The sequence below is a fragment of the Pteropus medius genome, unplaced genomic scaffold (assembly GCF_902729225.1).
Source record: "Pteropus medius unplaced genomic scaffold, Ma_sr-lr_union100, whole genome shotgun sequence".
Lineage (NCBI taxonomy): Eukaryota > Metazoa > Chordata > Mammalia > Chiroptera > Pteropodidae > Pteropus > Pteropus medius.
In genome coordinates this window covers 20,397,987-20,419,725 of record NW_024349802.1, presented here as the reverse complement: position 1 = coordinate 20,419,725, position 21,739 = coordinate 20,397,987, and the positions used below count along the sequence as shown (strand labels likewise).

General features: G+C 42.7%; 1 protein-coding gene across 6 annotated transcripts in view; it reads right to left on the bottom strand.

Moving 5' to 3' along the window:
* Positions 1-21,739, bottom strand: part of GRIA1 (glutamate ionotropic receptor AMPA type subunit 1) — a 279,509-nt gene that overhangs the window by 78,753 nt on the left and 179,017 nt on the right. For all 6 annotated transcript variants that reach the window (XM_039836660.1, XM_039836661.1, XM_039836664.1 and 3 more), the window contains exons 8-11: positions 16,522-16,626; positions 8,008-8,118; positions 7,108-7,314; positions 836-1,206 (exon numbers count right to left, since the gene is read on the bottom strand). In XM_039836660.1, coding sequence (XP_039692594.1) covers positions 836-1,206; positions 7,108-7,314; positions 8,008-8,118; positions 16,522-16,626 — 794 coding nt within the window. The remainder of the gene's footprint in view (positions 1-835; positions 1,207-7,107; positions 7,315-8,007; positions 8,119-16,521; positions 16,627-21,739) is intronic.

The following is a 21,739-nucleotide window of genomic DNA, read 5'->3' as shown; positions in this document are numbered from 1 at the left end:
AAAAAAAAATACTTTTCATATGTCCAATATATAAAACAGACAAAAATACAGCCACTTCGTTTCCTCCCTGATTTGGTCACCCCAGTACTCGCAGCGTAATATTTGAGGCATCTCTAAGAACCTCATTTTCGAACCGCAAGAAACAGATTTATATCAGCATTGGAACTAGATTATTTCCAAGGTCTTTCTCAGAACCAAGAAAAAGAGAACTCTTTTTTCTTAAAAACGAAGACGCCAAGGTTTTGGGGGGGTCAGGTGACTTACTCAGGGCCACACAGAGTGTACTAGAGCCAGTACTAGAACGTACTCATAATTCAGTGCCCCTTCTACTTACCATTTAGAAATAGTACCGGCTGGTGGTCTGAATCTCAGTTCACCTAGTGACTAGCCATTTAACCTTGGCATGATATTCAACATTTCTGTAATTCCTCATTCATAAAAGGAGATATAATGAGAGTCCTACCATATGCTTCTGTGAAGTTTCAATGAGATAAATGCATGTAGAAGACTCAACCTTGGCTGGCAGATGGCAGGTCCTCAATAAATGTTAGTTGTACCATACTGTTCCCCCATCCTTCCTTTGTACTTTTCAGCTACAGAACATCAGAGTTGTGATTATGTCCATCAATCCTGACAGAGCACATCAACCAGACAGCAGACAGAGCTGGCCCAGATACAGGATGCATCCAGATAATCCATAGCATGCAATGTGAAGCAGAGTTGAAAAACTGAACACGACCAGTTCCACAAATAATTCCTATCCCTTAACTTTCTAGTATTTGTTTTTTCCAAGAAAAATATAGCATTGAGCAAAGGAATTGAGAAGAGCACTGACCTGGGAGAAATGTCACATCCTTGCTGCATGAAGGCTCCCAGGGAGAACCACAAACTGTTGAATATCCCAAACTCATTGGACTGGTCACTGGTTGTCTGGTCCCGGCCTTCCTCAAACTCTTCACTGTGCCATTCATAGGGACTGAAGCGGCTGACCAGGAAAAGGACGACACTCACTCCAATGTAGGCAAACACGATGCACATCCAAATCTCATAAGCCAAAGGGTCGAGGAAGGAGAAGACCCCTGGCTTGGACTTCTGTGGCTTTTTTATCATGATGGAGATCCCCAAACTCATAAATGGCTTGGAGAAGTCTATCACCTCTTCCCGGACCAAGGTGATTGTTAAAGGGGCCACGGCCACATCTGCTCTCTGGGGGGAAAAAAAATAGAAGAAAGAAATGCAGTCATGCTCAATAGTGTTCTGTTCTCTTTGTTTCTCTCGTCACTGTAAATACGTTTTAAAGGATGTGAGCATTAAGAGAACCTTAGAAGTCCAGACCCTCCTATTCTCTACAAAATATTTCTGACAAATGGATGATCAGCTCAGTATCTTGCAGGAGAGGTTATCCCATTGTTTGACAGTTCTAATTGTCAAGGGCATCTTCATCTCTTACTGTAAGGGGGCTGTTGTGATATCTGTTGTTTTGCTGCCTAGCCGTCATGCCTCCTTCCTCTGCTAGAAGGACCACTCCTGCCCCACGCTCAGTCCTCCTGGTTCAAATGGGGCTGATCACCGTGGTTCAAATGGGGCTGATCACCGTGGTTACGTGGTGAAACATATAACCAAGGTTTGGTCATCGGTAGACTCCACTCCCACTGCCAGAATGAATCATTCAAGGATGGAACAGGACTGAGTAATTTTAGTAAGCATTAGCTCTGAGAGTCAGAACGAGAGATGCAGAAGCTGATCCGTGATGAGGTAATTTGGGCCACCCCATATTCAGGGCTTACCCTGAACTCCCTAGGATTGTATGTGCCAATATATTCTAATGTTTGTCCCTAGGAACATGAACCAATCTTTCTCTTTGTCTAAGCCAGTTTGGATTGGGTCTCTTTTACCTGCAACCAAGATAGTCCTGGCTAACAAGGTGGTGAAGGCAAATTTAATTCAATAAACACTTATTGAGCACTTATTATGTGCAGGGCCTAGGCTGGAAGCTATGGTAAGCTATGGTCCCTACACTCAGGGAATTATAAACTAGTAGGAGAGACTGGTATACACATGCACATATGCACACATACACACACACACACACATTTTCAGTCTACAAAGTAGCTGGATGTGTGCTATCTAAGAAATACAAAATGCTACAGGAGACCAGGGAGGGATTAATTCTGGCTGGGAAGATCAGAGGCTGCGTCATCAAAGAGATGACATATAAATCTGGCACTTAAGGAAGAGGAGGATTTTGACAGGTTGCTCTGGCATAGAACACATTCCAGGAGGAGGAAGCACGTGAGTAAAGGCCTGGTGGAGAGAAGAAAAAGTAGCATCACTGCTATTTTTTTTTTTCCAGGAAGACTGCTAAGAAATACACAAATAATTCACTTTAAAAAATTTGAAGTCGGCACGTTAACACAAGAGGGTTGCAAGAAATGCTCATCTGAGGCATCAAGCACGTGGAATCTCCAGCCTCGCTCTTCCATCTTTCCTGCCTCTTCCTAATGGCAGAAGCTCTGGCATCTATGCGATAAAATCCACTGCTCTGTTGGCCTGAGATCAAGAGATCCTGGAAACCCAAGAGGGTTCCATGAACAGATGCCACAACACTCATTTTTAAAAGGAGAGACATGTCTATGCAAGTCTGTTTGAGACCCACGGCTTTCTCTTATGATGCTCTGCAACAGTCCAGATGTGAGGCTGGCGACAGATGCCGTGAGGTGAGGGCCCCGCTTAGCTGCTGCTTGCTGGTGTCGCTTAGGTTTCCTCTGCTTACTCTCATTGGCTGGGCTTACTGAGAAAGTGCTTCAAGTGGAATAAAATGTCTGGCTTCAGAATGACTTAAGTTCTCACTTATAGAAAGAAACTTTCTGTAAAGCAGTGTGGAGTCAGGTGTGAATTTCATAGTAATTTTTCTTCTAACATGTGCTTGGTAAATCTTGATAATTTTTACAAACACTTACAAGCCAGTGCAAGGGAGAAGATATCTACTCTTTTTTCTTTTTTAATAAAGACACAACAGATTAGAAAGGAATGGAGGAGAAATGACTTAGAGGGATTGGGCCCAAGTTACCCGAAAGTGAGGTGAATAAAACCGGCTTTGAAAGTGGTAGCAGGAGCTGAATGGACTTGTTTTATGCCTCCTGATATGAGTTAATAAACTGGACTGTGGACTGGAAAAATTACAGAACCACATCATCTTAGTGTTTAGTTCATTTAGCAGTTCCAAGATTTGTTTCATGGAAGATTATTTCTGTAAGGATGTTATAACAACAACAACAACAAAAACCATTGGGAAACACAAATTTAAGCAGGTTATTTTTGGATAGGACTTCCCAGAACTTTTAAAAGACCACTATGCACTGAGAATTTCCAAGAGGGATAAGTGGATACAGTATTTCCAAAATTATTTGGCCATGGATCCCTGGGCATCAAAAGGGACCCACGTGTGTAGGATGCACACATAGCAGGAGATGCTAATTTCAATGACCTCATTTTACAGATAAGAAAGTCAAGTCCAGAGAGGGAAGGTGGCTTGTGCAAAGCAGCAGTATTTGAGCTTGTTTCACAAAGACTGAGAGGTCTAGGGAGCTGATTTCAGCAGCTGAGTAGTTAGTGGAACTCTGCGGGATGGCAAAGGGCAAAGCTGGCCTGGGAAAACGGACCTACCTGTTCTGCTCTACTACCGTCTGACCATGTGGCCTTAAGTGAGACAGCTGTCTTTTTGGATATAAATTTCCTCCTTGAAAAAAACAGAGGAATGACATAATAATTTTTGTTTAACATATTTGACAGGATTGTTTTCTGAGAGTCAAATGAATTCAAATATGTGAAAGCACTGTGAAGTATGAGTATTTCCCAAGTGCTTAAAATTATTTACTTAAACTAACATCTTAAGACAGTGGTTCTCAAACTTGAACCTGCCTCGGAATCACCTGGAGGGCTTTTAAAAACACAACTGGCAGAGTTTCTTGATTCAGTGGGTCTGAGGCGAGACCTGAGAAGTTGCATTTCTAACAAGGTCCTAGGTAATACGGATGCTGTTGGTTCAGACCTCATACTTTGAGAAACACTGAGCTAGGGCTTCCCACAGTAAAGTACATGACGTCAAGAAACAACCCTGTGGATGCAGTAAACAGTTTTGCTACAGTGGGTAAAAGCAAAAGGTGAAGAAAACTGTCAGGGATAGAGAACTGCTGTGAGCCAGGCACTCTTTGGGTGAAGACTCGCCACCCAGCCCTGGGACAAAGAATTCTCTTTCCCTGTTTTTTTTGGGGAGTGACCTTCCAAGGAGTTCAGTGGCTTGCAGGAGTCATGCAGTCAGTAACCTGGCAGAGCTGGAACTCAAGTCCAGGGATCTGTCTGCAAAGTGCACTCTTGTTCTGCTTCACTAAGACAAAAGACAGGCAAGAGAGTCACCTGTGAATCAGGCACAAAGCCATACCCATGCAGGAAGCGGAAGCTTCATTTGCAGCTTGTGGCATCTGAGAACGCACACCACTGCTGTTCCCACCACCAGTTAATATTGGCCTCACGGTCCTGTGCTTGGATGGTGAATCAAGAATCAAGAAACTCTGCCAGTTGTGTTTTTAAAAGCCCTCCAGGTGATTCCGAGGCAGGTTCAAGTTTGAGAACCACTGTCTTAAGATGTTAGTTTAAGTAAATAATTTTAAGCACTTGGGAAATGCTCATACTTCACAGTGCTTTCACATATTTGAATTCATTTGACTCTCAGAAAACAATCCTGTCAAATATGTCCTGTGCTTCCATGGAGGTAGTCCATCCTAGAGTGCAGTACAAAATCCACCCTGTGTGTCCGACTCGGCCTTTGTCCTTTGCCAAATTACCTAACCTCCCTGGGCCTCAGTGTCCTCATCTATAAAATGTGGAAAATAATCATATCCATCTCTGGGTTTGTTATGAGGAGTAAATGAAATAATGTGGGTAAATTATCTAGCATGGCAGCAGGCACACACTACATGCTTAATGCTACTATCCAGTTGTCGATAAGAACAAGAGGGAGATGAGAGAGACCCTGATTAGCTTGGCTCTTTAAAAGGCACCGAAAGAATACATTTGGAAGCCTCCAAATGAGATTTTTCTGACCTCACTGGTTGTTTGTGGATGAGAGATACTTCCCCAAATTCCTCTATTCTTCCCTAGGGAACAGAAAAGGAAAGCCAAATGAAAATCAAAGGAGGGCATCCAGTTGGGCCCATCACAGAGTCTTCAGAATACAGTTTATACTGGGCAGACGGACAGGCCAGGCGGAGGGGAGGTGTTGGGGGAGGGCTGGCAGCTGAAGCACCCAGATGTAACTAGTTTGTTACTAAAGAGCCAGTGACGCATCACCGGCTGCTGGCTACAGTGGGCACTTGCCCTCAGGATGATCATGCCATTGTTCTGTCATGTCATAGGCCTTTTATTAAGGGAACAGCATTACGTGGGGTGAAGGTAAAGATGAATGCTGGTGGAGGTGAAAAGTTCACAACAGTTGCCATGGGGATGACCTTACAAGCTTGGTGGAGGTTCCCATGGAAACCAGCCTCCAGACGCAGCATTAACCATCCAGGTCTCTATCTTTCATCAGACTTGGATGGTTATGCTGCATCCCAAAGTGAGAGGGAGTAGAGAGATGAGAAAGGGTAGAAGCATATCTCACCCTTCAACTCATTAACCATCTCCCCAAGTCATCTCAAAAGCCGCCTTCCTGGGAAAGATTTTCCTTATTCCATCTCTTTCCCCTTTAATTCCTTTTGTATGGAGCTCATGGCTATCATGACTCCTATCGCTTTGATTTGAGACAATGAGATTTAAAAAGCTCATAGAAGATTGTGTCATCCTGAACAAAGCTCAACATCAACTCGGGGCTCTGCACATGCTTCAGCCTGATCAGAGACCCAGCCTGCAGGCTTCCATTTCTGTGAGTGAAGCTGTGGTGGTCCCTTTCCTACAAGTGGTGGCTGAATTCTTCTTATGCTGCTGTTGGTTGTTCTTCTACTGAAGTACCTTCATGATCTTGCAGTGCCCACTGAAATCAATCCACACGCTTCCCTTGTCATCACTTACTCAAGTGTGCCCCTGACTGCTCTTCACCCAGGCCCTCTACAAAAATCACCAGTGTTTTCTCACTCTCCTCTCACGCCTTTCATCTTTACATCACCATTCTATTGTTTATCCTTTAGAAATTCCTAATCTGCCTTTCTCTCTATTTGAATATGGCCCCTTTCCAAGTTCCGTCTCTTTCTTGAGGGCTAGATGAACTCGTGTTAGCCTTTCTCCTGAACTTCGATACCATGCCATCTTTTATTCTTCTCTCGTCTTTTCTACTCTAAAATGTTAACATCCTGGGGGACAGCAGTCAGATATTTTACTTCTCAATGGTTCCCTGAATATTTAAAACAATTCAGGCATTCAGTGGCTTCTCAAAACTGCTTCAATTTATGACAGGTTTTATAGCAGTTGTTCATGGCATTATATCAAGTGTAGTGAGTGATACGAAGATGAAGTAGACCTCCCCTTTTACACAGATAATCATATAGTCAGGGTAAGCCATAACAGAAGCAGAAACTAAATTCTACAGAGGAAGGCAAGAACAGTTAAGAAGGGGAGTTTGTACCTGTTATGGGGAGAAAGAAGTTACGCCTTGGAAAAAGTAATACTTGATGCAGGTTTTGGAGAAGGGGTAGAATTTTAGAGGTGCAGAATGGAAGAAAGCACTCTAGAGAAAGTGAGACTCAGGGTGGTTTGGCTGAAATATAAGGTGCAGGAGAAGGAAGCATTGGGGCAAGTGATGAGTAAGTTAGGTTGGATCTGGGTGCATCTAACACCAGGGAGGAAATTTATATTGAGGGAGCCAGAAATGACTGAGCAGGGGAGTGACAGCTCATCCTGGTCACATGGCTAAGCTGAATTTGGCTGAGGGAGCTGGGACCGGGAATCTGCACAAAGAATGTCTTAAGGAACTGGACTCCTCATCTTTTCGCCAGCAACAATACAAAATTATGGAGTCCAGTAGTCACCTGTGGACATGGCCAGCCAACCACCAAATGATTTCCTATCAAGCCTTCTGTCTCTGCTCTCAAATTTCCCACCCTGTGGGGAACTTACTCCATAGACCAGCTCTCCCACCATGCCATTCCAAGCCTTTGTGTCAGGGTCGCGGGCTCCATATTTTCCATCGCTGACAATCTCAAGACGGTAGGAGTAGCCCACATGCTTGGCAATCTCTGCGGCCAGCTCCACGCAGTAGCCCTCGTAGCGGTCATTGCCCTCAAACTGATTGGCATTCTTCTTGAGCATCACATAAGGATCTTCCTGGTGGAGAAATGGGGACACGGAGAATGTGGGTTATACAATCACTCATGGGCAGGGAAGACTTTGGCATGGCAGAGGAGGATGTTACCAACACCGGTTAACTTTGGGGAAGTCTGTCTAGCCCCTAAATCCACTTCCTGCATTTCTGTTCCCCCACCCCCGTCATCACAAAACTTGGGTTAAGATAAGAATGTTTCACCATTGCGATGTGGTGTACAGCTTTCAAATGACATTCCAGGAGCCCTGTATTTTCTGAAGGCATCTCTGGGGACGCTTGTTGGGGAAGTGGACCCTAAATAGGCTCTGGGTTTCTTATGTCAGTCACTGGAAATAACAGCAGCTTCTCTTATATCTGCTTTAGGTGCTGGACTTTAGACTTCCTCTGAACATGGCTTCTACTGAGGGAGGATGGAGTCCGAGAACCCCCACAATTTAGTCTCATCCATCTTTCACTTCTTGGGAAACTATTGCTCAAAGGAAGGTAAGTGACTTATCCAAGGGCATAAAGTGAAATCATGGTAAAGTCAGAGTGCAACGGTGTTCTGACTTATAGAAAATGCCTTTTCCCCACTCCCTCTTTATACCTCTGGCGGAGTTTGGGCAAGGAAAATGCCCAGCTTTCACTTCTGGGGACACCGATGTGTGGGTCTCGTTTGCACCCCAGATAATCTCAGTGAAGGACCAAGTACTCACTAGGATCGTAGTGACGATGTACGTTCTGTTCTGGACACTTGAATTATCCCCCCCAGCTTGAGCATCAGTAGCTGCAGGGACAAACTTGTCATCTTCATTCCAGTAACCAATCTGTTGAAGAGAGGAAGGTGGCAACATAAGGTGAGCCAGGCTCCTCAGGCCTGGCCTACTCTGGGCAATCCAGCTGACATCAGACAGGAAAGCAAGGAGCTCAGCATCACACTGTGCACTACTGGACACACCAGGCTCTGAAGCATTGGCAGGTGAAAACAAGAGGCAAGATGCTCTCTGGGTCCTTCCAGTTCCACTCCCATGAAAATCCTCACCAGGGTGGACTTAGCCTAGAAATTGCCCCCTCTAAGGGGTGAGGGTTTAACTATTTACATGGCTAAACAGTTTTGTAGAATGCAAGCCAGGGCTGTAGTATATTATTCCTTGCAGTTGTTCACAAGGCCAAATCCCTCTTTCCCATGCCTATTAACCCTTCTCTTCCTGAGCTCATTCTGAACTGTAGTTGGAATCAGGTGGTTTAAACATTACATTCCTTTGCTTTTTAGGCTAACTGCATTTTTCCCATCTAGTTTTAATTTCCTAGGTGATGGTTATTTTATCCTTTATTTATTTCTTTTATTTCCCATTATAAACTATTATAATACTGAACATTTAGTTCAGTATTATAATAGTTTAAATATATTGGCTAGCATTATTTTTTATAAAGTCAATAGGTTATTTATACTGACTCATTTTCCAAGGTGTTTGAGCAAATATTTATTGGATCTGTATTGTGTGCAAGGCTCTGAGCTAAAACATTGGTGGTATTGTGTGGCAGAGTTGAGAGAGACGTAAAGAAGTCTAAGAGATAGTCTTTGCTCTGCGAATTCCTCCAGTCTCCTTGGGAAGACACGGCATACACATACCGATGACTCCAGAGGTGACAAGTGAGTGGCTCATAGAAGCAGAAGCCAAGCGTGGGAACCTATACTGGGAAAAAAGGGCAGCAGGAAGAGGCAAAGCTTAAGACGAAGAGAGATAGATGTGTTGGGCTCAAGCCTTTTAGATCAGAGAGAATTTGAGTCAAGATGTGGATGCGGAAGCCTGATCAAGTATGTAAATTCAGTGGGTCCTGGGCGAAGATATGGTTAGCCCAAGAGGGCAGTGGGCGCTTACTTTGGTCTAGGTAGCAGAGGCCAAAAAAGTAGACTTTATCTTGAAGGCAAGAGGGAGTCATGGAAGGTTTAGGAAGAGCTAATACACACACACACACACACACACACACACACACACCATCTCTGTCTTTGTCTGTGTTTTTCTCTATACATTTTTTAGACAGTTGTGGTTTGTTTTGTGGTCATTCTGCTGGCTGTAGTTGAAAAGGGCAAAAGGGAGGGGAACTGGAGATGCATTTGCAGAGGGATGAGCAGGTCTCCCAGTGGCAGAACCTAGCCCAGGCTCACAAAAATCGAGCACATGCCAATGATTAACTCAGATGTCACCTTCTACCTGACGTCTTTCCCAGTCACTTGTGGGGAAACTATTGCTCAAAGGAAGATAAGTTTTCCCTACACTATCGCTGCCATTAATAGCAACGATGATAATTGCCAACATTGGTTATGTTTTGCTATGTCAGAAGCTGTGTGTTTTACAATTTTGATGCCATTTCATCTGGCTTAGGGGCGTTTGTTAACTTGATCAAGGTGATGCAGCTGGAAAGTGGCTGAGCTTGGCTTGGAACCTTGGCAATCTGTCTCCAGAGGCAGCTTTTCACCACTATGTGGTTCTTGCTAAGAGAGGACTTGGCCCTGGGCTGGAAATCACATTAGTTAACATTTATCGAATGCTTATTGTGTTTCAGGTGGCCTTCTAAGTGCTTTTTATGTTTCAACTCCTTTCATCCTCACCAAAACCTATGAAGTGGGTAATTATTATTCCATTTTAAATGTGAAGAAACTGAGATGTGGAGAAGTGAAATAACTTTCCCAAGGCCACAGGAAAGTCAAGGAGGCAGGATCTGAGCTAGGGAGGCTGACCGTGGGGCCAGGTCCTACCGAGCTCCAGTAAGCCGCCAGCCAACCCCTGAGTGCCTTGTGCAGCTTCCCATTGGCACTGTGGTCTAGCTCAGTGGTCCCCAACCATTTTGGCATCAGAGACTGGTGCTACTAAGAGAATCTAATGCCTGATGATCTAGGCGGAGCTGAGGCCGTGATACTAGCACTGGGGAGCAGCTGTGAATACAGATGAAGCTTCTCTCGCTAGCCTGCCACTTACCTCCTACTGTGCGACCTGGTTCCTAACAGGACATGGACCAATACCAGTCTACAGCCTGGAGATCTGGGACCCCTGATCTAGCTGTTTGCAGGTCTGTCCCCATCTCTCCATGATGCTGCAGGCTCCTCGATCACAAAGCTCGGGATTTATTCATTCTCGGAGCCCTTTCTTAGAGTGGCATATTCTTTCAAAGAGAAGCTGCTCAGGAAATGTTTGGTGAGTGAATGAGTGCATCTGACCAGGAGGCAGTGGACCGTATTGGTACTGAGACAGTTGAGAGGCCCAAAGGAGAAGGCTGTATCTCAAGATACTGGGTCAAGATTTATCCTCAGTGCTAGCATAAGTATGATATCACCTGTGTGGGTCACTTTTTGTCATTATGAAAGGAGACATTTCTCTCTAGTGACACAAGAACCAGAAAATTAGATTTTCAGAATGTCGGAGCTGGAAGAAGTCTGAAGTAGCATTTCTTCCACCTCCTTCCTTTTACAGAGAAAGATGCTGAGCTCAGAGATCAGGACACTTGCTCGAGACTACAATGCAGTCTCAACTCCCTCCCTAGGCCAGCGCTCCATGGAACCCTAGGGTATCTGTGGAGCCCCTTCGCCACTTTCATGAGAGATGGGTGAGGGGTCAAGGGTGAGGAGGAAGTTCTAGGTTTCTCATCATTGTTTCAATAGTCAACTCAGCTTTTTATCTATTTCATATACTGGGATTCCCTTTATAAGTTCATTTTTACAAGGAGCCCTCTGGCTGAAAAATAAATGTCTAAAACCATAATTGTAGTATACCATGATGCAGGTTTGAAAAAAATTCCGAAGTACTTTTACAACATTTAACTCTTTTGCTCCTTGCACTTGTAGCACAAGCAAGTTTGGAATTATTTTCTCTGTTTTACGGATGAGAAAACTGAGGCTTGGGGAGATCAAATGATCTAATTCATACAGACTATATAGCAGAGTAGTGGCAGGGCATAGAAGCCAGGTCAAGGACCTCAAAAGTAAGATTATTTAATATAATTACTACAAACTTGGGAGAAAGTCTGGCAAATATAATTGTCATTTTTTTCTCCCTCCATAGATGATACTAAGGTGTTTTCATTTCCTTCCTTTTCTCCTCCTCTTCCTTTTTCTTTCTTTCCTCCCTCCTTTTCTCCCTTACTTTTTCTCTCTTCGTATTTGTCACAGGTTTAGCTGTTTGTATTCAAACTGTACAACCATCAGTATAGAGAAAGTTGCTTCCTTTGACATGCAATCAATTTCTTTAAAATCTACATTGTGTCTATAGGTATTATTTTAAAAAGTGGGGGCTCGATGGTCAAGAGACTGGTCTCTGGCATCAGACAGAGCTGGTTTAAAAGGCAGACTTTCCTAATTACTAACTAACTGTATGACCTTGGGCCAGTTACTTGGCCTCAATAGGCCTCAGTTCCTGCTCTGTAGAATGGACACAGCAATAGTACCTGTCTTACAAGGCTGCTGTGAGGATTAAATGAATTAATGCATGTGCAACAATGAGCATAGCGCATGGTTCATATTAAGTTGTCAGTAAACGAAAAAAATGATATTCAGTAGAGTAATGCTCTAGGTTTTTCATCATTTAGCCTAGTTGAAGGCTAACAGGCTTCTATATTGCAAAACATTTCAGTTTCCATTTGCTATTGAATATTATCAATCTCCACAAGAAGTATATATTGTGGAGCATTTCTCAAATGCTTTTGACAATGTAAACCTCTTTACGTGCAGAATATCATAGGGCAATCGTTCCCTAAAGCATAAAACATTGCTCTAAAATAAGTTATTTTGATAATAGATGGGGGGTAGAGGGAGAAGCAAGATAAATCTGTGTAGTCATAAGATTTATATGACTTAGAAAGAGACTTCAATTTTTAAGGGTAGTGGTCCTTCAAAGCTAGTATAACGGCACTGGTGTTAAATTGGAGTCTATAAAAATTATTGTATAGCTTGATTTATACATTGCTCCTTTGATAACAAAAGCTACAGGAATAGATAAATGTTGTAAACAAGCTTATTTTATTCCTAATCTTTTTTTGTAAGGAAATGAAACAGTATTGTCAGTCAGAAAAGCAGGGTAATGCCAAAACTCAGCTTGTATCTCGTGTAAGCTAGCAGGCTGAAAAATCTAGTTTCACAGTTTGATAAAAAGAAAGCTGGCAAAGATTTTTGAAAAGACACAACACTCAGAGATGAGAGAACAAATTTCCCTTTCTTAGAGAAATGGGTTGGATTATTAGACAGCACTTCAATTCTCTACTGAGGATATGCAAGAACTTTGATTCTACCTGAAAGTAAATCAGAGTCAGGAGTTTGGTAAAGATTTGGGTTCACCATTCAGGAGAGGATTTAAACAATTCTCACAGTGAGAGGTCTTCTGAAACCACTTATAATTTTTGATCTGTTTTTCAACTTCCTCTAAAGATTCTTTGAATGTAGGAAATGAGTCTAGATGATAGATCAGATATTTTTAAGAGAATAAAGTTTTAAAAAGAGATGATCATAGAACAGTAAATTCAATTGATCTGCCTTGCACAGTCATTAAATTAAATTTACACATTTGTGTCTCTAGACTGTCTTTGAAGTCATAGCCCCTGACATCTAAATGTGAGACCATTATAATCGGTTTTTTAAAAATAAGTTGCCTATTGTAGCAAAGACAACTAGATGACCACCAAGATTCTTATTCTACTTCCATGGCATAGAGGTGTTGGCGGAAGTGGCTACCTAGACAGCAATTTCATTTCCCAGTCTGCCTTGTGTCTAGGTGGGCAAAGTGATTGGCTTCTCACCAATGGAATCTAGCAGAAGTGATGCACATGTTTCTTAGCCTGACTCCCCCAAACCTCAAGAACAGTTTCCACTTCCTTTCTTCTTCATCTGTTAGCTGGATGTTGATAGCCAGAAAGACTCAAGCAGAGAGTAGAGCCTCCATAAGGCTGAGTATTTTAACCAGAGCCCTTAGCCCCCAAAGTGGTGACCCGGTAAACAAGAATTAAACTTCTACTGCATTCGACTGCTGAGATTTCAGAGTTTATCTGCACCTAGGGTTATCTTAACTATACACTTAAAAAATTTTAACTTAACAAGTTTATGTGAGACTTTTTTTGAGTTCGACCTGAGGTGTTCTTTCATTATTTGCTGGCAGATCTATGGAAATATGGATCAGAGCAGTATGCTCCCTGGTTGCCCAGCAACATTCAATGTACTGTCCAATCATTTAATAAATCACACTTATTTGTTTGTGCTTACTCTATGTCAATATAGCATAGGCACTGGGGATATAATAAGTAAATCACCTGTGGACCCTGCTTTTAGACATTTAGCCCTGACTTTAGACATTTTAGTAGCAAAGAGGTGGAAAAGAGGGAAAGAAAGAGAACACACATCAAGACCAGGGTCGGCAGACTATCTGCAAAGAGCAGACAGTAAATATTGTAGGATTTGTGAGTCATACAGTCACTATTAGAACCACTCATCTCTGTTGGCATAGTGGAGAAGCAGTCATAAACAAAATATAAACAAATGAGTGTGGCTGTGTTCCAAAAAACTTTATTTATGGACATCGAAATTTTAAATTCATGTAGTTTTCACACTATTTCACTATTTCAGGAAATATCATCTTTTGATTTATTTCAACCATTTAAAAATATAAAAACATTAGCTCATGGGCTATACAAAAACAGGTGGTGGGCTGCTTTGGTCTGCAAGCTGAAGTTTACTGACATCAATCTAGATCAGTGAACTGAGAATATATCAGAAGAAATAAGTACTATGAAAAAAATAAAATGGAATAATGTGACTATGCTGCGTTGGTGGGGGCTACATTAAATAGCTTGGTCAGAGATGACCTGAAGGACATGGAAATACAGAAACAGGTAATGCCAGGTAAAGGAACAATGGGCCAGAGAAAGAGGAGCAAGAACTGAAGTCACAGAGAAACAGTGTCTAGGATTCTGAAGGCCAAAGTGTTATCTGCAACAGGAAGCTAGTGAAAAGTTTGAAGCAGAGGAGCAATATAACCTGATGTATATTCGAAAGTTATTATCCAAGCTGTTGTGGTGGAAAAAAGTCATATCCTCTTGTAGAAGGTCAAGTTCATGGATAGCAGGACTAGTGGCTGGTAAAGAGGCTCCTGAAGGAGTCCAGGCAGGTGTGGAAATGGCTTGGGCTCTGGGGCTGGCAGTGGAAAAGTGAGAAGTGGTCGAATCGAAGCTGTGTCTTAGAGCTGTAACGGGATGTGGTATGTCCAAAGTTGGGTGGCAAAGGATTTAAAGCGAAACTTCCAAAGAACATATGGAATGGAGGGCTGTGAATTCTTTGGGACTTTAAACTGACTTTGACATCAGCAGGACTTTATGTCACTATAGTTTTCTTTCCTTTCCAGTTATAACAGGGTCAGAACTAGGGATAACAAACTCAGGGCAAGGGGACTGAAATCAAGTTGAAATGAGAAGTAGATGCCTACAATCTGGTCCAATGGTGATGGACAAGGATGGTTAAATCAACAATGCTGGTCCCTTGATGAAAGACCTTGGTGAATTTTCCCTACATTTCTCCCTCGGCAGCCATTTGTCAGAATTTATAATTCTACCTGAATTCGACAAGGTATTTTGTTTGATGAGAGATCTCTATACCTTAGCACCCCACAGTGAAATGGAATCTCTGAATTTCCTGAGGATTTATCTTCAGTAGAGCCAGTGCCAATTCTGGCATTCAGAGCTCCTAAATATATGATGGATGGATGTTCAGAGCACACACATTTCAGTGGGATGTCAAATTGGACCCAGATACCTAGAGGGTATGTTGGCCTATCAGTGGGCGGGATGTGCCCTGATGATCAGGAGAGCATTCTCGTGGCTCCGAATCAAGAAGCAGCAGCTCCTCTTTATCACCTCCATCAGGTAAGGCTGCGTAATGTTCACTGAAGCCAGCGCAACGAGGTTGCCCTTGAATCTGAGGAATTACTTTGCTAGGAGGCTGATTGAAGAAAAGGTCTGAAGCCACAGATGTGGAGAAATTGATTTTCTGAAAGTCAGATCCCCTGTAAACAAAGGATGCTTAAGCCTACATTCTAAGAACGGATTTAGTCATTGGAAAGTAAGTTGAAAGACAGCCTTGGGGTCAGAAAAATAAAGCACAATCATTTGCTCATGGATTTTAAGGTTACTTTGTTTTTTCTGTTTGGTGATTTATCTGTTCCATGTGCTTGTACAGCCTGACTCACTCAAACTCAAGGCTGACCAAAAAAAAAAAAAAAAAAAAAAAAATCTCTGTGGCCTAAAGAATGGAGTTGAAATGAACAAACAGATGGACAAACAAAATGTAGGCTGAATATCCATTACATGCTAGGTGCTACTTTTGGGAATTCCTCGCTATCGGCAATGGGAGTAGCAGACATTGTTTCATTTAACTCTGACAGCACCCCTGTGAGGTAAAGGTTATCATCTCCTTTTTTGAGGTGATGTAACTGAGGTCCTGGGAGGCTAATTAGCTTCCTGAAGGTCACATACCTAGTAAAGAGTAAAGCAGAGACTTAAATCCTGGCCAGGCAAAAGAAGGGGCTGGGGTGGAGGGAGGCCTAGGCAGAAGAGGTGAGAAAGAATATGGTGTACTCAAGGAAGTGAGCGTTGATCAGAATGGCTGAAGAGGAAGAAAGTGAGTGTCAAGGCTCAAGTTCAGAGACATTGGCAGAGGCCAGAGCACATAGGATCTGATAAAATTCTGAATGTTTTTTCCAAAGATTTGAATGGTATTCTACAAATTTAATATCCATATATATTATATGTTATATACATACACAAATATACTTTTCATTCCTATTTATGTATGGAAAATGTAGTAGATGTGACCAAGTGTGAAATAGGACAGGATGGTTAACTTCATCAATAATCATCATTCTCAAGTTCCTCAGAATCCCTCAGGAACAGCAGAAGCACTTTATATGCATATATTACTTTATATTTTCCAAGGACTTTCTCATCCCTTGGATCCTGAGACAAAGGTCGAGATTTTTATCTCCATTTTACAGATGAATGAATCAATTCTCAAAGAAAAGAACTGACTTGCCCCTGGTCCCAGAGGGTCAGTGGCAGAGCCTACTCTGGAATTGTCATTGGCTGAGTCTCTTCAGAGAGATCCAGTCCAGGAAGGTGTGCTCCCAAGGCCCTCAGCTTGCCTGAGCCTCCGCGCGGCCCTCTCCTTCCTCTGCAATGGACTCAATGGGGACCTTTACCTTTCGGATGCCGTCATGCTTCATTTCAATCACGTGGAGGGTGTAATTGGTCCGGCGTCCTTTCTCATTAAACTGTACATTTCCTGTCAAGCCTTCAAACCGCACCTGGAAAACAAAGCCAAATGGTGAACAGTGAACTCAGAAGTTACACTTCACGTTGGCCTGTTTGCCGTTTCGCCGAAGTGAAAATCTGGAACCCAAGGATATTACGTGGGATGAGGCCTTGGAGTAGCATCCATACTAAAAAACTCTCAACTCCCCTGCACGCATAGCAGGCATCACTACCGCAGCACCGGTCTCTTTCCTCCTAAACTGAGATTTATCCTGAAAACATTTTTCACCCATTGCTTTAGGCAAACAGTAACAATGGATCAAAGTAGGTCTTAATAAGAAATCTCTGTTCCATCCCCAATCAAGCACCCCCATCATGACTGCCACCATGAGAACCGTCATTTCTCGCACACCTCCAACTGGGGAGACTGACGAAGGCCTGCTAAGGAAAGGAGCCGGTGCTGGTGTGCCATCCCTGGTGAGTCAGGAGAAGGCCCAGAACCGGAAGCCAGCCTTAGGATGCCTTGGGCTCTACTCAAATATCGTTTCTTCGTTCCTTTGTGAGGCCAGGGAATAAAGTCCTTGGGAATCTAAAGACCTGGAGACCTGAAGTTTATCCCAGCTCTCTTCCTCCACTTTCCAAAATTCCTGCCCTATCAACCTCACATGACACAGCAAACATGAATGCACTGTGAAAACTTAAAATCACCTGAGAGAACCCTTTATGGTAAGACCAGAGCAAGTAGAGCTTTAAACAGGTTTCAGTTGGTTAAAACAAAATTTGTATTAGAACCCCCAAACATGCTGCATGGATTTCTTCTCCACGAATGATTCAAATCACACTCTCATGGCCTTATATCTTCAAGCTCATATTGAATTGTCAAGTGGTCCTGATGGGTGATCCAAGACATTTAGGCCTCCCTCAAATTGGGGATGAGTCTAACGCATATCATTGGCTCAAGTCCAAGAAACCACATTTCCTAATGGTGACTGATGGTGTGTCCTCATATTGGGCTGGCTTAAGGCCAGTGAGATGAGTCTTTACCTGTAACCAATATGAACCTGGCCTCATAATTCAGCACTGTTTATTTCCCCCTTCTTCAAAGAGCTTAAAAGGAAGGCTTGCAGGGTTTTATCTTTTTCTGACAGTGAGAAGCTCCTCTGCCTTCAGAAGGTATAAGAATAGCTGATGTGTGTGTGTGAGAGAGAGAGAGAGAAAGAGAGAGAGAGGAGAGGAGGGGAGAGGAGAGTATGTGTGTCTGCTCTGAGGCTGAGGCTGACCCTTCCATCACCTTCTGGTTTGAAGTCTCAGTGGGGAGGCCATGACAGGCCCGGAGAGCTGAACAAAATCTACGACAAGCTCCTCACTCTCTCAGGTGAAATCTGGAGAAATCCTCACTCTGGAAAAGTCTAGGCTGGCTTTGCTTTTCAGAAAGGAAACAAATCACAGATTCTGTTGCAAAGAATAAGAAAAAGGGAGCAATTGCAATCTGTTAGCAACCTCACCTTCTTCTCACTGTGGTCATCGTTTGCCCATGTTTAGCTCTCCCATTTGTTCAGGTTCAAGATAAGGTTTCTAAATACCAGTTTACGTTACTCATTTGGAAAAACAGAAGGGATAGATAGATGTGTGGATGACTGGATGACAGACTGATTTGTCCAGACAGAAAGAACTGTCATTAAGGATCCAAAGAGGCATTTTACCTTTCAGTCCTGGCCTCCAGTATCATACTAATTATCAGCACAGCATATTAATATGGCAAATCGCATACTGTAGCTATGACTGTTTTCTCATTTGTATAATAGGGCAATTAGATTTAACTATGTCTTAAGGTTATTTTAAGGATGAAATGAGATATTTTATGATCAATGCTTGGCCCATCCTGAGTATTTGACCAAGGCCAGCTGTTGTTATTGTTGTTACTAACAGTGATATTAATATTATCATCACTTTCCAAGTGTTCCATCTCTATGCAATACTTTCATGCATATTACTTCACCTCTGTCCACAGGAACTCCCTGAGGTGTGCCATTTAGAGATCATAATCTTCACTTGCATGGGAGAAACCAAAACTCTGGGAGGTAAAGTGATTTGCTCAAGATTTATGACTTCTAAGTGTCAGAGGCAGCCTAAAATCCAGAGCTTCTGATACATTCTGGTATTTTCTTTCAAGGTAGCAAGTAACCTCTCAAACAGGGGACAATACTACTATGCTAGACTCTAAGTGGGTGACACAGAAATGTGCAAAGCAGCGTGTTCTGTGTGCCACCCACTGCCACCTACGATTCCAGCTGGACCTTTCCCAGGCTGGGCTCTGTTAATTTCTAATTACGTGTCCATGAGCAAATCACTGAGCCTATGTGTTTCTTGGTCTACTTCTCGAAGAATGGAAATGCTTAGCATATTGTCTGGGACATCAATGTTCAATGCATAATATATGTTATTTAGATGATGATGATAAGGTTAAGAGGTATGGAAAATAAGACTAAGCATTGAAGGCTTGGGTCTAGTAAGTTGTCTCAGAGCAGGGGACTCTTTTAGCAGAAATGAGGGTCTTGTCACTACTGCTTTTGCATGCTTTTCTCAGTTTCTAAAAAAAAAAACATTATCAGCAAAATTCTAGTGACCTGAGGGCCCCTTGCATTATCACAGTGTTTTTACAACAAGCCGCTTATTTGATGTTCACAGAAACACAGTGAGCAGCACATGTAGAAGTATTTTGCCTCTTTTACAGATAGGATTATTGAGATTCAGAGCTTATGGCACTTGGGTTCAGGATCCACAGTATCTCATGAGAGGTCTGGGGCAGCCGAGAGCTGTTACTATCTAGTTGGGGAAGCCAAGACATAAACATTTTTCAGATAAATCAAAGCCTGGGAAAAGAGACAGTCCAGAATGACCTTTCCATGATGCCAGAGCAAGGAAAGGTCAATTCAGTGGCTCAGCCCCAAACAATTTATGTGGATGGTCCGGACTCATAGTCAGAGGAAGAAGCTTCTCAGAAACATCTGCTTTTGGCACATCTGGAAACTGCTGTACTATCTATTAGAGCTGAGTCTCTGGACCTCATCCGCCTGTCACCTACTGCCTGGAGTGACTGGGCTCAGACTGATGGAGACCTGGAGTTTTCCTTCAGATCTTGCCTCCTGGTGCCTGCCAACTCCTTCTGTGAGAGAGGGAGAACTAACCTTGGGTTTCCTGTAAATGGCATTGGGTGCAGCTCTGAGTCCCGGCTGCTCAAGCATAACTCCTTTCCTGCCCAGTTCTGGGAGAGTGCTGGTTGTTGTTTCTGCTACTTGAGCCGTCAACACTGATAACTCCTCCACCCCATCCCTGGGGAGGCAGCAGGGCTGCTCTGGGCCAGGCCTTCTGTTCCCTCTTTATGGATGCCTTCAGATAAATCTCTTCTCTTGGCCTCTCATCCTGAAAGCTCACTGGGTAGAAAATCAGGGCCTCTGGGCTAAATCCCAGGGGACAACATTCTTGCTATGCTTGCAAGAGCGAGTCTCAGGATCCCTCTGAGCATCCATTTTTCCAGAGAAGAATAATCTTGGCTCTTAACTATCTCACTGTTGCCCTGAGGTTCAAAGAAGCTCATTATGTTTTTTTTTTTTTGTATTTTTTTTGTTTTATTTTTGAGCCTGTGACAAGCCAGTAAGGGAAGCAGTTCTAAGAGGATTATGTCCATTTAGTAGTAGAGGAAATCAGTGTCAGAGAAGCTGAGTGATTAGGCCAAGGTCTCCCAGATAGCGCTTGATGGAGCCCTGGTTAGAAACCAGCTCTTCTCTTCCCGGCTCCCTCAAAGGCTGAGCATGATGCCCACAGTCCCTGCTCATACCCTCACTCCAGTCTCCTGCTGGGTCTCACTTACATCCTCACTCGGACCCTCCAGAGCCTGATTCACTCTTGTTCAAAGTCACCTTCACGCTTCCTTTAGTCTGTTAGCTTGGATAGTTCCGGTCTCTGTTTTTTGTTCTGGAATAGTTGATAATAGCTCTCTCTTTCACTCTTAGATATCCCAGTTTGGATGATAAATTATATGATCACCGTCTTTAAAGCCCTGGTCTCCTTCCACATTGTCCACATTCCTTAATCATGGCATTCTGTTCTGACCGTCCATAGCACTGAGAGCCAGGCCGTTACTTAGGCCTTCATCCACACCTTCGTAGCTATTATTTCTCAGGAGTTTGTCTTCCCTTCGAAATTGGGCCTTGAGTCCTGAAAGGCAGGGACAGTCCTACACCCCTACTGTCCACCTTACCCCAGACCTCATCTAGCAAAGTGCTGGGCATACCTTCATTTGATATGCTTGGTCATTGGCTGACAGATTACAAATGCAAAGACTGGAAGGGAGAGTCATCATTTAGGGCAGGAGTCCCCAACTCCTAGGCTATGGGCTGGGTACCAGTCTTTTAGGCCTATTAGGAACTAAGCTGCACAGCAGAAGGTGAGTGGTGAGTGATCAGATCAAAGCTTAATCTGTATTTGCAGCTGCTCCCCAGTGCTAGCATCACCGCCTCAGCTCCACCTCAGATCATCAGGCATTAGATTCTCATAGGAGCACCGGTCCCTGGTGCCAAAAAGTGTGGGGACTGCTGATTTAGGGTACATTCACCTGAAGTCCTGGGATGGTCTTCTAGGTCATGCATATCTATATATCTATATCTATATCTATATCTATATCTATATCTATATCTATATCTATATCTATATCTATATCTATATCTATATCTATATCTATATCTATCTATATCATCATCTATATCTATATCATCATGTATATCTATATCTATATCATCTATATCTATATATCTATATCATATCACATATATCTATATCTGTATCTGTCTGCCATAAATAAATCTATGTCTATATCATCATGTATATCTGTATCTAGCAATAAATCTATATGTATCACCTTATATCTATATATATCTATATCCATCTGTAATAAATAAATGGCATATCTTATGTCTATGTCATCTTATATCTCTTATATCTATGCTGTCTGTCATGTGTACTGTATCTACATATCTATATCTATCATCTATATCTATATCTATATCTATCATCTATATCATCTATATCTATATTATCTATACCTATATCTACATCTACATCTACATCTATATGGAGAAAGAGTCCAAAGCTTTTTTTTTTTTTTAT